The sequence below is a fragment of the Diadema setosum genome, chromosome 2 (genome assembly GCF_964275005.1).
Source record: "Diadema setosum chromosome 2, eeDiaSeto1, whole genome shotgun sequence".
In the NCBI taxonomy this organism is placed as follows: domain Eukaryota; kingdom Metazoa; phylum Echinodermata; class Echinoidea; order Diadematoida; family Diadematidae; genus Diadema; species Diadema setosum.
In genome coordinates this window covers 21,531,558-21,548,356 of record NC_092686.1, presented here as the reverse complement: position 1 = coordinate 21,548,356, position 16,799 = coordinate 21,531,558, and the positions used below count along the sequence as shown (strand labels likewise).

The 16,799-nt window shown below is 38.1% G+C and overlaps 1 protein-coding gene across 1 annotated transcript in view; it reads right to left on the bottom strand.

The window, feature by feature from the left end:
• LOC140240745 (uncharacterized) overlaps positions 1–16,799 on the bottom strand; it is a 72,026-nt gene that overhangs the window by 37,633 nt on the left and 17,594 nt on the right. The window contains exon 2 of the mRNA XM_072320514.1: positions 2,762–2,966. Within this exon, the coding sequence (XP_072176615.1) occupies positions 2,762–2,966 (205 nt within the window). The remainder of the gene's footprint in view (positions 1–2,761; positions 2,967–16,799) is intronic.

The following is a 16,799-nucleotide window of genomic DNA, read 5'->3' as shown; positions in this document are numbered from 1 at the left end:
ACCCTGAAAAAGAGATCTACACAGTAAGCTTCAGTGGCTGAAAAAGACAAGACGCAGCAGCAGTATTTCAGTTAACCCTCTGCATGCCACATAAATTTCCTGTCTATAGGCATGTGTGTGAAATCTGTACGTATTTGATTTATAAGCACAGAAAGGGTTAAAACATTGCTAGTAATAGTTTGTGGTGCTAACATTAGTGGCTAAGACATTTATACATTTCAGGGGTAAAAGCTGTCAATGAGAAAATGTTTAGAATATAACATCTAACAGAATTTCAAACATTTTTGTTTCCATGAAAAGCACACATTCCCTCTACTTGCTGCTGAAATATGGGAAGGCAAACATTAATCTCCATTTCTTAAAAACTGAAACAGGTTAAGTGGTCTTAAATACTGTCCTACACGTTTCTTTCTAAATTCTATAATTTTTTTTTTTAATGATGCATTCTTACTATTGTGATATAATAAATTGCCAAGTACCCAACTAAAGATAGCAGCACATAGGATTAATGATTAAGTTTCAAATCTAAAACTTCCAAACAGATTGTACAACTCTCCTAAAAATTTTCACTGACTTTTTCCTCATTAACTGACTTCACAAATGTTTGAGATATCTTTCCATTAAAATAGCCGACAGTTTGCAACTGTCTCTTCACTACCTCATGCTAGCAAATTATGGCTTGAGCTGGAGAGGCTCTGTGTAAATTTGGCAACAAGTTCAGCCTAACAAAGGCTTGAGGAAAACAGCCAATTCTCTGATGCCAACTGTCACAATGCTGTAATCTACAGACAATAAATTGGGAAGTGTCAATTTCTTAAAAGCAAAGGACGTATTGTTGTAAAGTTCACTATAATTACACCAAAAAGAAAAACAAAAGGAGATCAATTTATATAGGGGGCCTACAACTTAGCATTAGAATTATAGTCTTGGAGAGCCATGCTGGGCAAACTTACCAAAGTAATTAAACTTACCAAAGTAGGCAATATATTGATGAATGCATGAATTGAACTACTTGACAATGAACATCTGGCCACCTTCAGTCCTCTGTAAAGTACCAAAAACCTTTACTAGTGACTGGAGTTTTTCCCATACAGAATGTATTACTATACTGCCTCCTCACCCCCCCCCCCCCAAACATAAAGGGTCTAACAAGACAAAAAGTACAGACACAGCTGGTTCATCATACAACTCATATCTAGACTTATCCTCCTTCTCCTAGCACAGATGGCATAGATCACATGATGATCAGTCAGGAAAGGACATTCTCACCTCAGAGAAAATTGCCAATTTGGAAACCAAGGGTGAGGCTGATTTATTACTCATACCAGTGAGATGCCATCTTGGAAAAGTATGTCCTTAATTCAGCTCCTTCTCCCAACCTCACGTTCACACACGCACATATACATATAAAAAAAAAAAAAAATTCAATACATACTCCAGCATGTACGCACACGCACGCACACACACACACACACACACATACACACACTGTAACAAATACATTTTCTATGCCTATTTCACACCAACATCTGCCAACTAAATATTTGACAAGTAGCCAAGGCTATAAAAAATGCATTGCATGAGAAGAATATCCTGAGCAGAGAAAATCGAGTTTGAAGTCACATCATCAAAATTGGTCAAAACAATTGGATTTCTGTTTTTGGCATAATTTTGTAGTCTAATGTGTTGTCTATCATCTGCCGAAATTTCGAAGCTAAATGATCGAAAGAAAGGCAAGAAATAAGCGTTTTTCTGGGCCGTGATTTTCCGACTTTCAACATAAAAGAAACGTGCCCTAAGATTTGGATTTAGCGCCGCAACCTAGACTCCACCCCTAGCAATGAGGGAGTGATCTTATTGGTCAGTGCGTGGCATCCTGACTACTGATTGGTCATGCGTAGACCGCTGGCGCTAAGCTTGAATGAACATCGCGGAGATCGCTAAGAGCATACCTTCTTTTGTCAAGCAGTGAAAACTGTCTCGCCTCCCCTTGATCATGTTAGCGTCGGAAGGAAAACATTCAAGGCGTTTTTCGCGAAACTCTCATTTCCTCAACCACTTGACATGCGCTAATAAAACCATCGATATCTCCGCAACCGAGTACTTTTATGAGTTGTGTTATATATAAAATTAAAGTAGAAGAGTAAGGGAATAATGTCATGTCATTTTCAGAAAATTGTCCTCCCCTGACTTTTGGATCCTTTCGTTGTTGCGGGTCACATATTTCCCTTTACCTGCCAGACAAGCAATGTGCTGTTGCCAGCCACACCTTGAAATACAATAGGCCTTTGTGAGCCTGAGCACTAAAACTGTACCACAGAAACCAAAATAATTACAAATATTTTTTTTTTTAAATTACACGAAAATACTACAAAGCCAAATTTTTACAACATCTAGCTAGCTACAGCTAATGTAGAACTTCATTTGGTTGGAGGCTGAATATTTTTTTCTATAGTTATAAAAAGAAAACTGTGTTTGTTTGAGAAGACTCCTAGGTATTAGTAGTCATAAAGGAAAATATGTTAATTGAGTTGACGGGCACCTGAACACAGTTTTAGCATTTAAGAAAAAATGAATATGAATTTAAACTTTCAGAATTAAAGAAATGAGTCCATTCACTTTTCTACCAGCATAAAATACATTCTATCTTTTTTATATTTGGTGACTTTAATTGACTACTTGGTAGCATCCTTGTATTGTGTCCACAGATATTTTGATGTATCTGGGCTGGACATCAGCCATGGAGCAGGAATGACCGTACCTTCTATCTGCCACTCGCTGACCATCTTCTTGTCCTTAGGGTCAGCCACAGTGTGTCCAGCCTGGAATGATGACCACTTGTAGTCTGGGAGTAGCAGCTCTTGCAGCTCGTCAACCTGGGTTCGACGTTGCCTACCACGGTCAGTGGACACCTCATCAGCACGTACCTCTTGGAGGCCAATAAAGTCAAGATTGGATGCCTTGATCTGTAGACAAGAGACGAATGGTGTGAAATGAAGACTAAATAAATGAACTTTTACAAGAAACACACAACAAATCAGTTTAATACCGTAAAAACAGAAGCATTGATGGTATAAAAGCTTCGCAAATTGAAGCCAAGGGCCTTTTTTGTGGCATGAACCTTTTGCAAACTGCCACTGATATTCAGGGCACCTTGTAGACAAAAATTTTGCATGCATTTTACTTTTGCGAATCTTGGCTCCTCGTGAAATTTGTGAAAGTTTAATGCACTTGAAAATTTCAGGTTTTACAGCATTAAAAAATGTTTGTACATAGTAATGTCTGTCTCAAATCTCATAGTATGAAATTGACATCACTTGCATGATTTCTACAGCTTTGATGCAGAGCATGCACAGTTCTGTATCTTTAAGCCACCCAAAATCCTTCTCAGTGGCTTGATGTTCTATGCACGTACAAGCACCACGCACAGAATTCATTATTTCAGTGTTTGATCTTCAAAGTGCATGCACTTTGAGGAATACGTAATGTGAAAGTCCCACAAACATACACCCAGCCTTTTCTAATTAGATAGTGACCTGTGAGAGGAATTAGAGCAAGCTACAGGAAACAAAAGAATAGGGGCTGTGTATCCACGGCAACGAGGGAATATGAGATGATAGAGGGACACAAAGATGAGATGAATGGCTGATACTCCTAGGAATGCACACCATGACTAAGAGGTAGGATAAACAGATGGACTTTCATTCCACGCAGGGTCAAGGTAGAAGTATTCCTAATCATGGTGACAACTGAAGCATGCAGCTCTGAGATTAAAGGACAAGTCCACCTTCATATACATATGGATTGAGTGAATGCAACAATATTAGTAGAACACATCAGTGAAAGTTTGGGGAAAATCCGACAATCCGTTCAGAAGTTATGCATTTTTAAAGCATCTGCACAATCACTGCTGAATGAGGAGACTACTACAGTGTATGATGTCACATGCATACAACAATATAAGGAAAATAAAAATAAAAAGAAAATTTCACAAAACTTTGTTTTTTTAACAAAGTGCACATTTCTTCGACTTGTTACTGATGTATGTTAAGGGAAATATTATTCCCCTTGCCTTCTGAAAGAGAGAAGTCGAGTATTCTTTTGTTATGCGAGAAAAGTGAAAATACATGTATGTTGAATTTTCTTTATGCTTTCTTTATATCGTTGTACTCATGTGACATCACAAGCTATAGTAGTCTTCTCATCCAGCCGTGACTGAGCAGAAACTTCAAAAATTCATAACTTTTGAACGGATTGTCCGATTTTCCTCAAACTCTCAGTGATGTGCTCTACTAATATTGCTGCATTCACTCAACCCACATGTCTATGAAGGTGAACTTGTCCTTTAAACACTACAGTGTTTGCTTCATATCATAATACTTGACATTTCTTGCACCTTCCATCTGTCACTTGGTTTCCTTCTCTGTTACTTACCAACATGATTTATCGATATAAACAGAATTCCACTGTCCAAGCAATGATATCTTGACACATGTATCTGTCAACTTTGAGCTAAACAGGTCTCAAAGCTTTTGGAAGAAATGAATGAAATTCCTTCATAGATCTAATTTGGCCACAAAACATCTGCCATTTGGTGCAGACAATGTGCTTTTCAAAGAAACAATCACAAGTAGTTGTACATAAATGGCTGAACTATGTCTTCCTAAGTGAGGCATTTGTTAGGTTTACATGTGAAAAGCTAATAAACATGCTAAAGAAGCTACCACAATGGCAAATAAACATGTGGCTATGAGGGATAATGTAGCAATGAAATAGCTGCCCATAAAAATCAATTTGACAAAATATAACTACCAAAATATGCATATATTTACATATATATGATTTTTCTCTAAATGAAAAAGACCTCTCTATGTGCATTGATAATTGTGAAATGTAAGGGTACTCTAGCAATATTTCCATGAATGGTTTCCCCAATCTCGATGAAAGCTTGAAGCTAATGACTGAAACTAAAAAAATTTCTCGGTCATAAAACTAGCACTGCCTCCCCTTTTAAATAAAGCCATCATCTCACCCTTCTTATACACAAGAATACAAACCAGATTCTTGCAAATGTTTGCTTAAATGCAGAAGGATGTTATCATAAAACATTCACTTCATAAAATGTTCGCGCTCCTGCGTCTTTTAGCTTGATGACATAATGCAACATACAGCATTTCTACTGATAAGAAGGGATATTAAAGGCCGACCTTTTCAACCAATATAGCTTCATGTTGACCATCTCATTCTAGTTTGTCAATTTTGCTTCTCATATTAACAATGGTCTTCTTCTATTATCTATTTTCTACTGACCCCCCTTTTTATTTAATAAGATTCAACTGTTAGAGCAAATAATAATCATGCAAGAGTCGATGCTGATGAGAGAAGTATATGGACAGTGGATAACATAACCACCTGCATATAAAAGGCCATGATATGACCTTTGTGTATGGAATGGCTCCTGCCTTTCTGATTATTGCTGACTATTGCTCCCTGGGCATGAAACAAGATGGGAGCTGAATGACCACATGGATTGGAAATCAAATGTCAACTTTTATTGCATCTGATGATCTGTAACAATGGAATAGATATGTGTCTGTCTATGTGTGTGTGTGTGTGTGTGTGTGTGTGTGTGTGTGTGTGTGTGTGTGTGTGTGTGTGCATGTGTGTGTCTGGCTGAATATACACATGTGTGTATGAAGTAACAAGGTTTTGTATGTCTTTGCCTGTGTATCTCATACTGAAAAAGTGGAAATTTTCAGTGTTAAAATTTTTGTGCATTTCACACAACCAGAAACTAGCACAAAAAAGAAAGCACACAAGTATTTATGCTTGCCATAAGTTCCAGTAGTTGATGTCTTGATTCCAAGGAATTAAAAACATGTGAAACTCATCTTGCCCTGCTGAGCACAAAAATATACTCAAGTGAAAGTATCCACTTTTACAGTACCACTTTCATATTGCATACTTGTCCTGTGCAGTGCACCTCTGAAACAAACTAAACTTGGTGTAGTTTGTCGCTACTGTGCCAAATAACAAATTGACATTAAGCTGTGTCCCATTGCAGCACCAGTGCCCTACCTTAGTTGTACTGAATCTGGTGGCAATGTGAATGCATCTCGGTACATCTCCATTGCAAATAGTTGGAAAGGTCAAACATGCTGCAGTTTACGATATTGAGGAGGCCAGTTGGTTTTTAGACAAGACGATCTTAGAATATTGGAACGTAGTTAACATAATTAACTTTGGAATCAATAAGATGTGCAAAGCTGTGTGTAAAGGCATAATTTACGTCAGGAAAGGGACTTTAATATTTAAGATGACTAAAGACTTTGATACCTAATGAACATGCCACTTCTCAGATACTTGTGTAATCACGCACTTCTGTGGAACAGAATATAAAACTATCAAATATCAGAGGAAACAGAGAGATGTCAATGAGAAAAAGGAGGGTGATTTCATATTTCTTTTCAATCTACACATGCAGTAACTATGCTCCTACATACTTGGCAAGCTAAGAAGCAGCTGGGTTTTGAAATTTCTCAGGGCCCAATGGTCATCTTTATCCATCCAGGATAAGTTGCTAATTTGTCAGTCATTACATTTTTTTTTGAGAATCAAGAGTTATCTGTCATGAAAAGACAAGTTCACCTTCATAAACATAAGAATTGAGAGAATGTAGCAATATTAGTAGAACACATCATTGAAAGTTTGAGGAAAATCAGACAATCCGTTCAAAAATTATGAATTTTTGAAGTTTTTGTGTAGTCACCGCTGGATGAGAAGACTACTGCAGCGTATGATGTCATATGAGTACAACAATATAAGGAAAATATAAAGAGAATTTCACAAAATTTCATCTTTTGAAAAAAGTACACATTACCTTGACTCGTTACTGACATATGTTATGGATAATATTATTCCCCCTGCCTTTGGAAAGAGGCAAGTCAAGTGCTCTTTTATTATGCGACCAAAACAGGGCTCGACACTAACGGTGGCCCGGTGGCCCGGTGGCCCGGGGCCACCAAAAATGAAAGTCGGGCCACCAATTTTCAAAAAAAGGGCAAATTTGGTGGCCCACCACGGGCCACCAAAATTTTTTGAAAAGTGTGTCAATAAATTCGTAACCTTTTGCGCCGGAAATGCATAAATGCATGCAGTGAGTGTGCGACTCATAAAAAAAAAATGGACTTTTATCAATGTTTTTTTTTTGGGGGGGGGGCCACCAAATTTTTCTCTCGGGCCACCAAAAATTTGAAATTGATGATTTTGGTGGCCCCATCGGGCCACCGAAAAATAAAGTTAATGTCGAGCCCTGCAAAATAAAAATATGTTGAATTTTCTGTACATTTTCTTTATACTATTGTATGCATATGACATCACAACCTTTAGTAGTCTCCTCATCCAGCAGTTCCAACGCAAAATTTGAAAGGACAAGTTCACCTTCATTAACATAAGGATTGAGAGAATGTAGCAATATTAGTAGAACACATCATTGAAAGTTTGAGGAAAATCGGACAATCCGTTCAAAAGTTATGAATTTTTGAAGTTTTTGTGCAGCCACCTCTGGATGAGAAGACTACTGCAGTGTATGATGTCACATGCGTACAACAATATAAGGAAAATATAAAGAGAATTTCACAAAATTTTATCTTTTGAAAAAAGTACACATTCCCTTGACTCATTACTGACATATGTTATGGGTCATATTATTCCAATTGCCTTTAGAAAGAGGGAAGTCAAGTGCTCTTTTATTGTGCGAAAAAAGTGAAAATAATTATGTTGAATTTTCTTCACATTTTCTTTATACTGTTGTACTCATATGACATCATGAGCCTTAGTAGTCTCTTCATCCAGCGGTTCCAACACAAAAATTTTAAAAATTTATAACTTTTGCATCGATTGTCCAATTTTCCTCAAACTTTCACTGATGTGTTCTACTAATATTGCTGCATTCTCTCAATCCTTATGTTTATTAAGGTGGACTTGTCCTTTAAAAATTCATAACTTTTGCATCGATTGTCTAATTTTCCCCAAACTTTCACTGATGTGTTCTACTAATATTGCTGCATTCTCTCAATCCTTATGTTTATGAAGGTGAACTTGTCCTTTAACAGATCTGCTGCTGGTCTGCTGGGGGGTATTTCATGAAGGAACTTGTCAGATAAAATGTCCGACAAGTCAATTATATCCGACAAGTTCAGAGAAATCAGCCAATCAGACTAAAGAATTTCTCAAAACTTGTCAGATATAACTGACTTGTCAGACATTTTATCCGACACGTTCCTTCATGAAATGCCCCCCTGGTCTCTGAAATGCCAATCCAAAATCAAATCTGGATTGTTTTCTTGCAGGGAAAATAAATACAATTGACTTGCGAGTGGGTCACACATACTGAGGACATGATGTAGGCTAAACAACATTGCTCCCTGGAGTGGAGAAGCTTCCTGGTAAAGGTTGCCTGTTTGGGATTCACCAACTGTTGCGACCAAATCCATCACCTTCTTCCAATTACCTATGAGGATCATCATTCAAGTGGGTGGGGGGGGGGGGGAGGATTCTAATCCCTGCCTTGAATCTCTGCTATCGCCTGCACTGTGGCCACTGAGTGCATTGACTTCTTGGAATCAAGAAGGCCATTGCCAAGGCTCTTGGGTTCAGCTGGGGGAACTGTTGGCAGATTACATTTGACAGCCCGATAAATCATCTAATGATCTGACCAACCTGCCATATTGTTGATATGGTAAGTCTGACCAGTAGTTACAGATGTGCCAAACTTTGTTTAGTCTTGGGTGCCAGGCTACTTCACAAGTAGAGGACCCTCACCGATGATAAAAGGCTGACAAGCACTTGGGGTACGTCTGCAGTTCTCTAGAAAAACACTGGGAGTGAATCACCACTCTATGTTCAAGCTGACTTTGATGGATAGGTAAAATCATGGCCCCTACCACAAAAATCAAACAAACAGAACAGCGGGAGCTTCTTCAAAATCAGACCACCCCCCCCCCAAAAAAAAAAAAAAAGAGGGAAAGTTTCAGACTTTTAAAGGTGTCATGTTTTAGTAAAATGGTGGAAACAATCATGCGTGCACAAATTCAACAAAGCAACGATGTCACTACCACATATTTCTTCTGGTGTAGAAATGTTCAAATTACACTTTGTTTTCACAATTCGATCAGCAACACTAACTCCACCTTTTCATAGTTTTCATTGCAAAATGGTTTCAATTCCAAAAGAATTGATATGAAGGATATCATGATGGACTTTGTGTCAAAGAGAAAATATAATCAGGATTTGAGTGTAAGCAAATTGGATGTTAGTCATATCACTGTTCTGGAAAAAAAATCCAAAACAACCTTTAAAATTTCACAACTTTCTTGTCATATACTTTTAACTAAACTGTCCATGTTGATGACATAAGTGAAAACAGATTTCACATCCAACTTTCACATTCAACTTTTCACATATATACTAACGCCCTATTGAATTGGACATCACCATTGATAGCTAAATTTTACGATTATTTTTCTACAAAGGATAATGGATTACAAGCTCTTTTTTTTCATTCATTTGAAAAAAAAAAGTGGACACACATGTACAATTTTTGTGCAAGGTTTTGGGAGACTTGTGAGGCCATGATACAACTACCTCATCTAATTTTCACACAACAGGGTTCAGACAGCAATTCACGGCAATAAGCCAGTTTGCAATTAGCTCATGTGAACATTCATACAAATGACCTTTCTTTTTTCTCAGTTGGCTAGGCACATAACTTGTTCTGAAAGTAGCATAATGCATGCACTTGCCCAACATAACAATTTATGGAATTCATGTTCAAACAAAGAATAAACTTACACAGAGCAGCTGTGACCAGAATGATCTGTCAATTAACACCTGGGAAGCATATACAGTTCATTGTTTTCCCCTGAATAGAAGATTTTTTTCTGTTAAAGGCATAATTTACCATTTGCAGATGAAACAAAAACCCAACATTTGTGCTTTGAAATAGTTTTAAAATGTGAGTTAGGGATAGAAACAACCACTGTAAAAATTTGAATCCGTATTATTGATGTTAAAGGGACTGTACAGTACTGGTTGAGGTAGGGATTCATGTTTTGAACATTCCTAAGTGAGATAATGAAAAGCCTTCTATGAAATCTGAAAGAGCATGTAATTTTAAGAAGGATTTAACGTTTATTTGATGAAAATTGGTTTTCAAATGGCTGAGATATCCAAAAAAGTGCTAATAATAAAAGGCGACATGCCCCAACTTTATTAGTATCTCTTTGTTTCACCTTGTTTTTGGATATCTCAGCCATTTCAAAACCGATTTTCATCGAATAAACTTTTGATACCCCTTAGAACTGCATGTTCTTTGACATCTCATAGAGTGATTTCTGAATATCTCACAAAATGTTAAAAGCTAAATCTTCACCTCGACCAGAACTGTACACACCCTTTAAGTATTGTTAAATACACAAAATGTTAACAATAGTTGTAATAAAAATGTTTCCAGACTAAACCGTCTACAGTTATGGTTTACTAAGAAAAATACTGATATCTCCTTAAATTTTAGGCTTTATTGCGAAAATTTTATATGGCAGGATGTTTTGTGATACAACAGACCTACACATATGCATCAAGTGCGATATCTTGAATTTTTTTTTGAATCACTGCTCCCAAACATGAACTGGACCTTTAAGACTACCAAATACCAGACTTACTGATTTAATGTTTCCAGGTTAGCATGCCTGTACAGGTAACGATCGCCCCGTCACTGTACAGGCATGCTTACCTGGAAACATTAAACTGCACATTACTTGAATATGAGACCACTCTGAAGCAAATAATTTTCACACAGCAATAGATATATAATGTACTCTTAAATGAATCCCACAAGGATTGGAACAATCATCCCCCAGCATTCCCACTGATTTCCACTGATCAGTTACTAGCCATTCCCTTTAAAGCGAACTAAACGATGCACTACGTACACGATGTAACTGCAACTATTAAAAATCCCTCAAATCAAAATGACTTCTGAAAAGAACACACAAAAAAAAGTTTACACAGAGCGGAGAGTGCTGTTTCCTCTTTTTCCTAGTTACTGTTGGCAGAATATCCACTACCTTCTGATTTGCTTCCTTCATTAGGACTGGAAAATGCTGATATTTACCTTTTTCTAATCAGTGGAAGAGAGGTTTGGCTGTGGGGCTTGCATGGGGACCTCGCCTCCCTTTTTGGTCTTTTTTTTTTTTTTGCGTTTCATTGACATGATGCTGCATTGATGTATTTTTTTTAATACATGCTCTTGGTCTCCAGTAGCTGTCAACTCCTGCCATAGGCCATTTTTGGTAATAACACAAATACGCAATAGAAGTTGAGCTGTTAATTGTATTAGAAGGGTAACAGCGCTGGACAATTGCTTGATTGGAAGGAGAGCATCAAGAGATAACTCTACCTGATCGATGAACAGGCTCTGTCCTACAACATCGTTCCGGAAAAGTAAAAAGTAAGTAAAGTAAAATCCTTCTCTCATGGAACGTGTTGACTCTTTCATGCCTTGAGCACAAAATGTCTGCATCGGTTCCGGACACTTGCATATATAGATCCGCATCAAATTTTGGTCTCGATCAAAATTTGGACGCGGAAATTTTTCTCTCTCCCGAAGGTGCGGAAACGCCCGGACATGTTTAGGACAGTGAGCGGACACTTTCAGGAACGTGCGGACAGGTTGCCGAACAAGTGCGGAGTACTAAATTTGCTTTCCGGGTCTTGTCCGCGTCTTGTCCATGCCCTAGTGGATGCCTGGTCTAAAGGGCCTAACTGAATGAGAAAAGAGAAAGGTCATTTGTACCAATGTGCACATTCATGAGCTAACTGTGAACGGGCTTATTGTCTTCCTACAATCTTTGGGGCAGATCCAGTTTGGCACATACTTCAAATATTTTTGCATGGTGGCATCAAACATCGATTCAAAGGGAATATGACTGTCGTGTCTCCATCTCCATCTTAGGTGTACAAGTACACCTGAAAAATGAAGTGGTACAATTATAATGTGCATTTGTACAGACAAGTCATTGCAAGTTTGCAATGACATATCTGTCATACCAGAAAATAAGAAGAAACTGACTCTCTGAAATTATGGCAAGGGTGACATCTTGAACTGAATAATTGATAGATAGGCCTATCAAAACTTGTCAAACTTTTATTGTATCACAGCTACACTATCTCGTGCAATATGGGTGTTCTTGATTCCTCCACGCAGCTTTGAAATAAACAGTTCAATTTGAGCATTGCCATGTCATCTCTAATAAATCATTTTGTCAACCTTTGCGAAGGAGTCGCCATAAATCAAAGCATGGATATTGAAAGAAACACAAAACCAAAAGCTAACATGAACCACAGACAATGGCTTGAATAAGGCATCCAGCTGCATGCTATATCCTGTATAAACCTGAAACAGGGACACAAAGCAGTGAGAGAAAAAAAAAAGAAAAAATGGGGGAAAATGGGAACATTGGCATCACTCTGTCTGCAGATATGGTATCATATGTGACAATGTTGGGGAGAAAAAAAAATACACCGCCCTGAGGTCAGGGTTGCAATGGTCTACCACCCGATGTATTCAATATCTGCAAGCTGGCTGTGACTGCCCAATAAGAAATTGACAGTCTAGTGTGTCTAAGATATTTTTTGTACTACAATCCTTTTCCGGAATGTAATATCAGGACACATGATGTTAGGAGGCATCATTCTCCCTGAATTTACCTTGTCTCACTATTTTATTGTTTGTTCGGGAAACAAAATAAGAGGAAATGGATCAGCATCTACAGAGGCTGAGAATTAAGACTAGAAAACAAAGCTGGGATAATCATCATAAAAGTTCTGGCAATGACATTGGGTGATATGGAGTTTACTTAACTGTGTTGGCAGGTTTCCAGGGCTGCATGCAACTGTCTACCTTACACTCATCCCAAGCAATCTTCCCCAGGCACACACATTGGATATGAAAGAGCTTTCAGAGAGGAAAACAACAACCTTGGACATTCCTTCCAAAAGGTTGTTTCCAATTGTTGCTCTAAATTACCGGATGAAACAGAACATTCTAGCATAATGAAAGAGCACTTGACTTACATCATTCAGAAAGCAGGGGGAATAATATTACCCTAGACATAAGTAACAGGTCGAGGGATTTTTTTTTTTTTTTTGAAGGTGAAAATGATTATGATTAATGTCTGTGAATGGTGTTCCTATCAGATCTCAGACTCATTTCAGGTGAAAAGAATCAACATAGTCAACTTACAGCTTTTTAAATATTTTCTGAAATTCTCTCTCTTTTTCTCTCTTTTGCTTTCGTATCATCTTATCTCTGTTATTCTTAGAGTACAATCGTACTACCATAAGTGTTTTTCCCCCATTTTTTGAAGTGATTATCTCGTTTGCAACAATTTAGAGGTGAGTTTTTGTTCGAGTGTTTGTTGAGTTTTTTGATTGAACACGATGTAGATTATCTACGTGTGTGCGAGAACATTCATGGTACCCACTCGTTTGTTTCCGTGTGCATTTTTACCGTACAGTGTCTTCATCGTTCGTCTTCCAAGCAGCGAGTTTTCACCCTAGTTTTCCTCAACGTAGTTTTTTACCTCAATTTTTTTTTTTTTTTGCGGTGCAAGATGTTCAGTGTATTTTTTCTACGGTAAAATGCCATCGTTGATGATCTCCGTGTATTCATTACTAGTTTTCCACCTCCGTTTCATTTTGTGTACAATTAACATTGATCTAAAGTCTAACGTAGTTAGCTACAAAGTCTGCGATGTCTGTACGTTTGCTGATGTGTTTTTGTGAGCTGGGAGTGACTATGGTGGGAATGATATTCAGGGTTTTGCTGTGATTGAGATGATAGTGATGATGATCATAATGATTCTGGTGATGATATACGAACCCTTTTGATGATGCAATTTATTTCGTGTGACCATGACTTTGATCATTGATGATGGCGAGAACGACACGAGTAGCCTAGCCTAGGCCAAGGACGAGAGTGACACTGTCCACGGGGGCTGTTGCTCGCTCATGCACAGGAGTGGTCTAGACCTAAAGACCTGCGTTTAATCATTATTTTTTTTTAACCTTTTGGTTGTTCACTTGGGTAAGTGCTCCAAAAATTCGTTTCTCTAAAGAAACTCAACCAAAAGCTTGACAATAAGGTTGCATCAGGGCTATTCTTTAGTAAATATTAGATCTAAATGGCAATGCTAATTTAGTTTTCATTTAGAACTCGATTATATCCCATTTTCTTTGCTCATTTTTCAAATGATAAATTATTTAGAACTGTAAATTTACTTAAATTCTGATGTACTGCATTCACCATTGTAAAAATCAATAAAAAAGAGCCCGCTGAGCAGGTGTTTCATTCTATCCTTTTCATTTCCTTCCTATCGTGTTGGTTTCCTTCCTGTCACTTCCTTCTTTGACCCTGGATGGAAGAAAAAAAAAATCCCATCTTGCCATGTAAAGACAGAACACATACCATCATGAAATATTATGACATTAGAATTGTTTTAAAAGATTATGTAAGTCATCAAAATTCTTGTGTGTGGAAATAGATAATAAATAAAAGGTGATTTCTTACAAAGCAGTTCTTTCAAATGTCCAACAGCCTCAGAACAGCTTCGATAATGAAGCTAGTGAAATCTGAAAACTATCGTGGCAACAAGTGATATTGATAGGAAATTCTGACAAATACTGTCACAACATTTGATGTTTAAATTTGTCGTTTTATTGGATTAGGTCATGAAACTATACATGCCACCGATAAAATCACAATCGCTCTCAATTTGAACAGAGGCAGTAGGGTAGGAATGACTCAGCAAACAGCTGATTATTTATGCGTCGTATCCATGGGCAACTGCGGGGTAACTGGAAGAAGACGCACGAAGTTTAGACTTGAGTCAAGAACTATTATTTATTATCAATTTTTTATTCAAAACATTTTTTTCTTTGGATTTCAAAAAAAAAGGTCGAAATATTTCATATTACGCTTCTTAAATGTATTATGAATATAGATATGAAGTATTTTTATCGTGATTTCATGAAGAATTAGAATTATTTTGAATATATAAATACTAGACGGGCTGAACAATGAAGTCTAATTTTGCCCCAAGAATTTGCAGCCCACCGTACGTGCTGGTGGTGCATTCATAGCGTTCTTGCCGCACTCTCCCAGCCACGTGCAAGCGCAGCATGCATGCAATAGTCACCAACAGTCACAGTACATGTTTAGCTACTTCACCGATCTCACTCCTGATCTCTTGCAAAGAAAACCTTTACAAGTGTAGAAAATTCTCTCGAAACTAAGCCAGACATGAATTTGGAATATATATTACAGTGTCAAGACCTTTTCAGTGGACTTTTGTTTTCGCTATTTGTCTGTTTAGCTCTTGAATGTACGACTTCTTACGTCCGATTTGTTTTTTACCTCACCACGTGGTACTGTTTTTTCAGCCCCATGCTTCCTCCATATGCACACATTCATGTTGTAAACACACACAAGCCACCGGCACCGCGATCGAAGTTTGAGCGATAGCGATAACATGTGTAGAGCAGACATGCGGATTTCAGCACAGATGAGTAGTTGAACGTATCACGATTGTATAACAAACATTTTTCTATGTCACTGCCAATTTGAATTAGGTTATCTAATCATAGATAGATTACGATTTTATTCTAAAATAGATTAGCTATGGCAAGAATTTGCTTACATGAGAGTTATTTGATAACATTGCAAAATAAAACCCCGTCATTCAAAGGAATGTTCCAGAGCTATCTCGGGGGTTGGGAGCATGAATACCCTTCGCGTGTAGATCGCGCCGTAGGGAAGATCGCGCCCAAGTTCACTGCCGACTTACTAGGCAGGCACGAAGATTACTAGTACACAGACAGAGGCCCGGCGCCCGTACGTAGTATGGGTTAAGCAGCTGAAAAAAAAAAAAAAAAAAAAAAAGGTACTGGAAGCGCACGTAGTAGCAAGGCCTACACGTGGATGAGGTTAGAAATTGCCGCGCGCCTCCAGCTCACCAGCTCCTGGCCGCCTCTTATTGGCCGGCCTTGAGCGCGACGTTCGACAAGCCATACCATAGTCTTGAATATTCATTAGCACAGTAGCCAATAACAGAGGCCGTCTCATGAAAACTGCCCCGTGTACAAAGTGAATGGCAAAAAAAGTGTGTCAGAAAGAGTGTGTCAGATAAAGTGGGTCAGGAAATGGCGTAACCCGTGCTCTGCTGGTAGAATGGAGCTTCATCTTTTAAAGGAAATAGATAAATAACAGTGTGATACAATCTACACCCTGCAATTCATCAAGTGTGAAATGTACACAAAGTGTCAGCACAACCTTTTGCAAACTCTCTCTCTCTACGAATTTCAAAAGAGACATGCAGAGGGTGGGTCATGTGACACATGTATGCTTCGATGCACGTATTCGTTGACTGGTGCGATTCGTGGCTTTCCAATGTTCCCCAGTGGACAGCGAATGAGTTGGGCCACCCATAAATCCCTACGCTACAGAGTTATATCAATACCCCTTTCCTGCTAAGCACATCTAACCTGGGTGCAACAGCATGAATTTGGGAAATCCTGTAGTATGAAAGGTCCTGCAGGTGAAATCCTGGGTAAAATGCGGGGTGACTTTTCAGAAATGTTACCCTCAAAATGTCCCTGGTACATTCTAGATTGTCCCTGACAATTCCCAAGTAATGCTGTGGTGTGAAAGGCATAGCGGGTAAACTCCCAGGTAAAAAGCG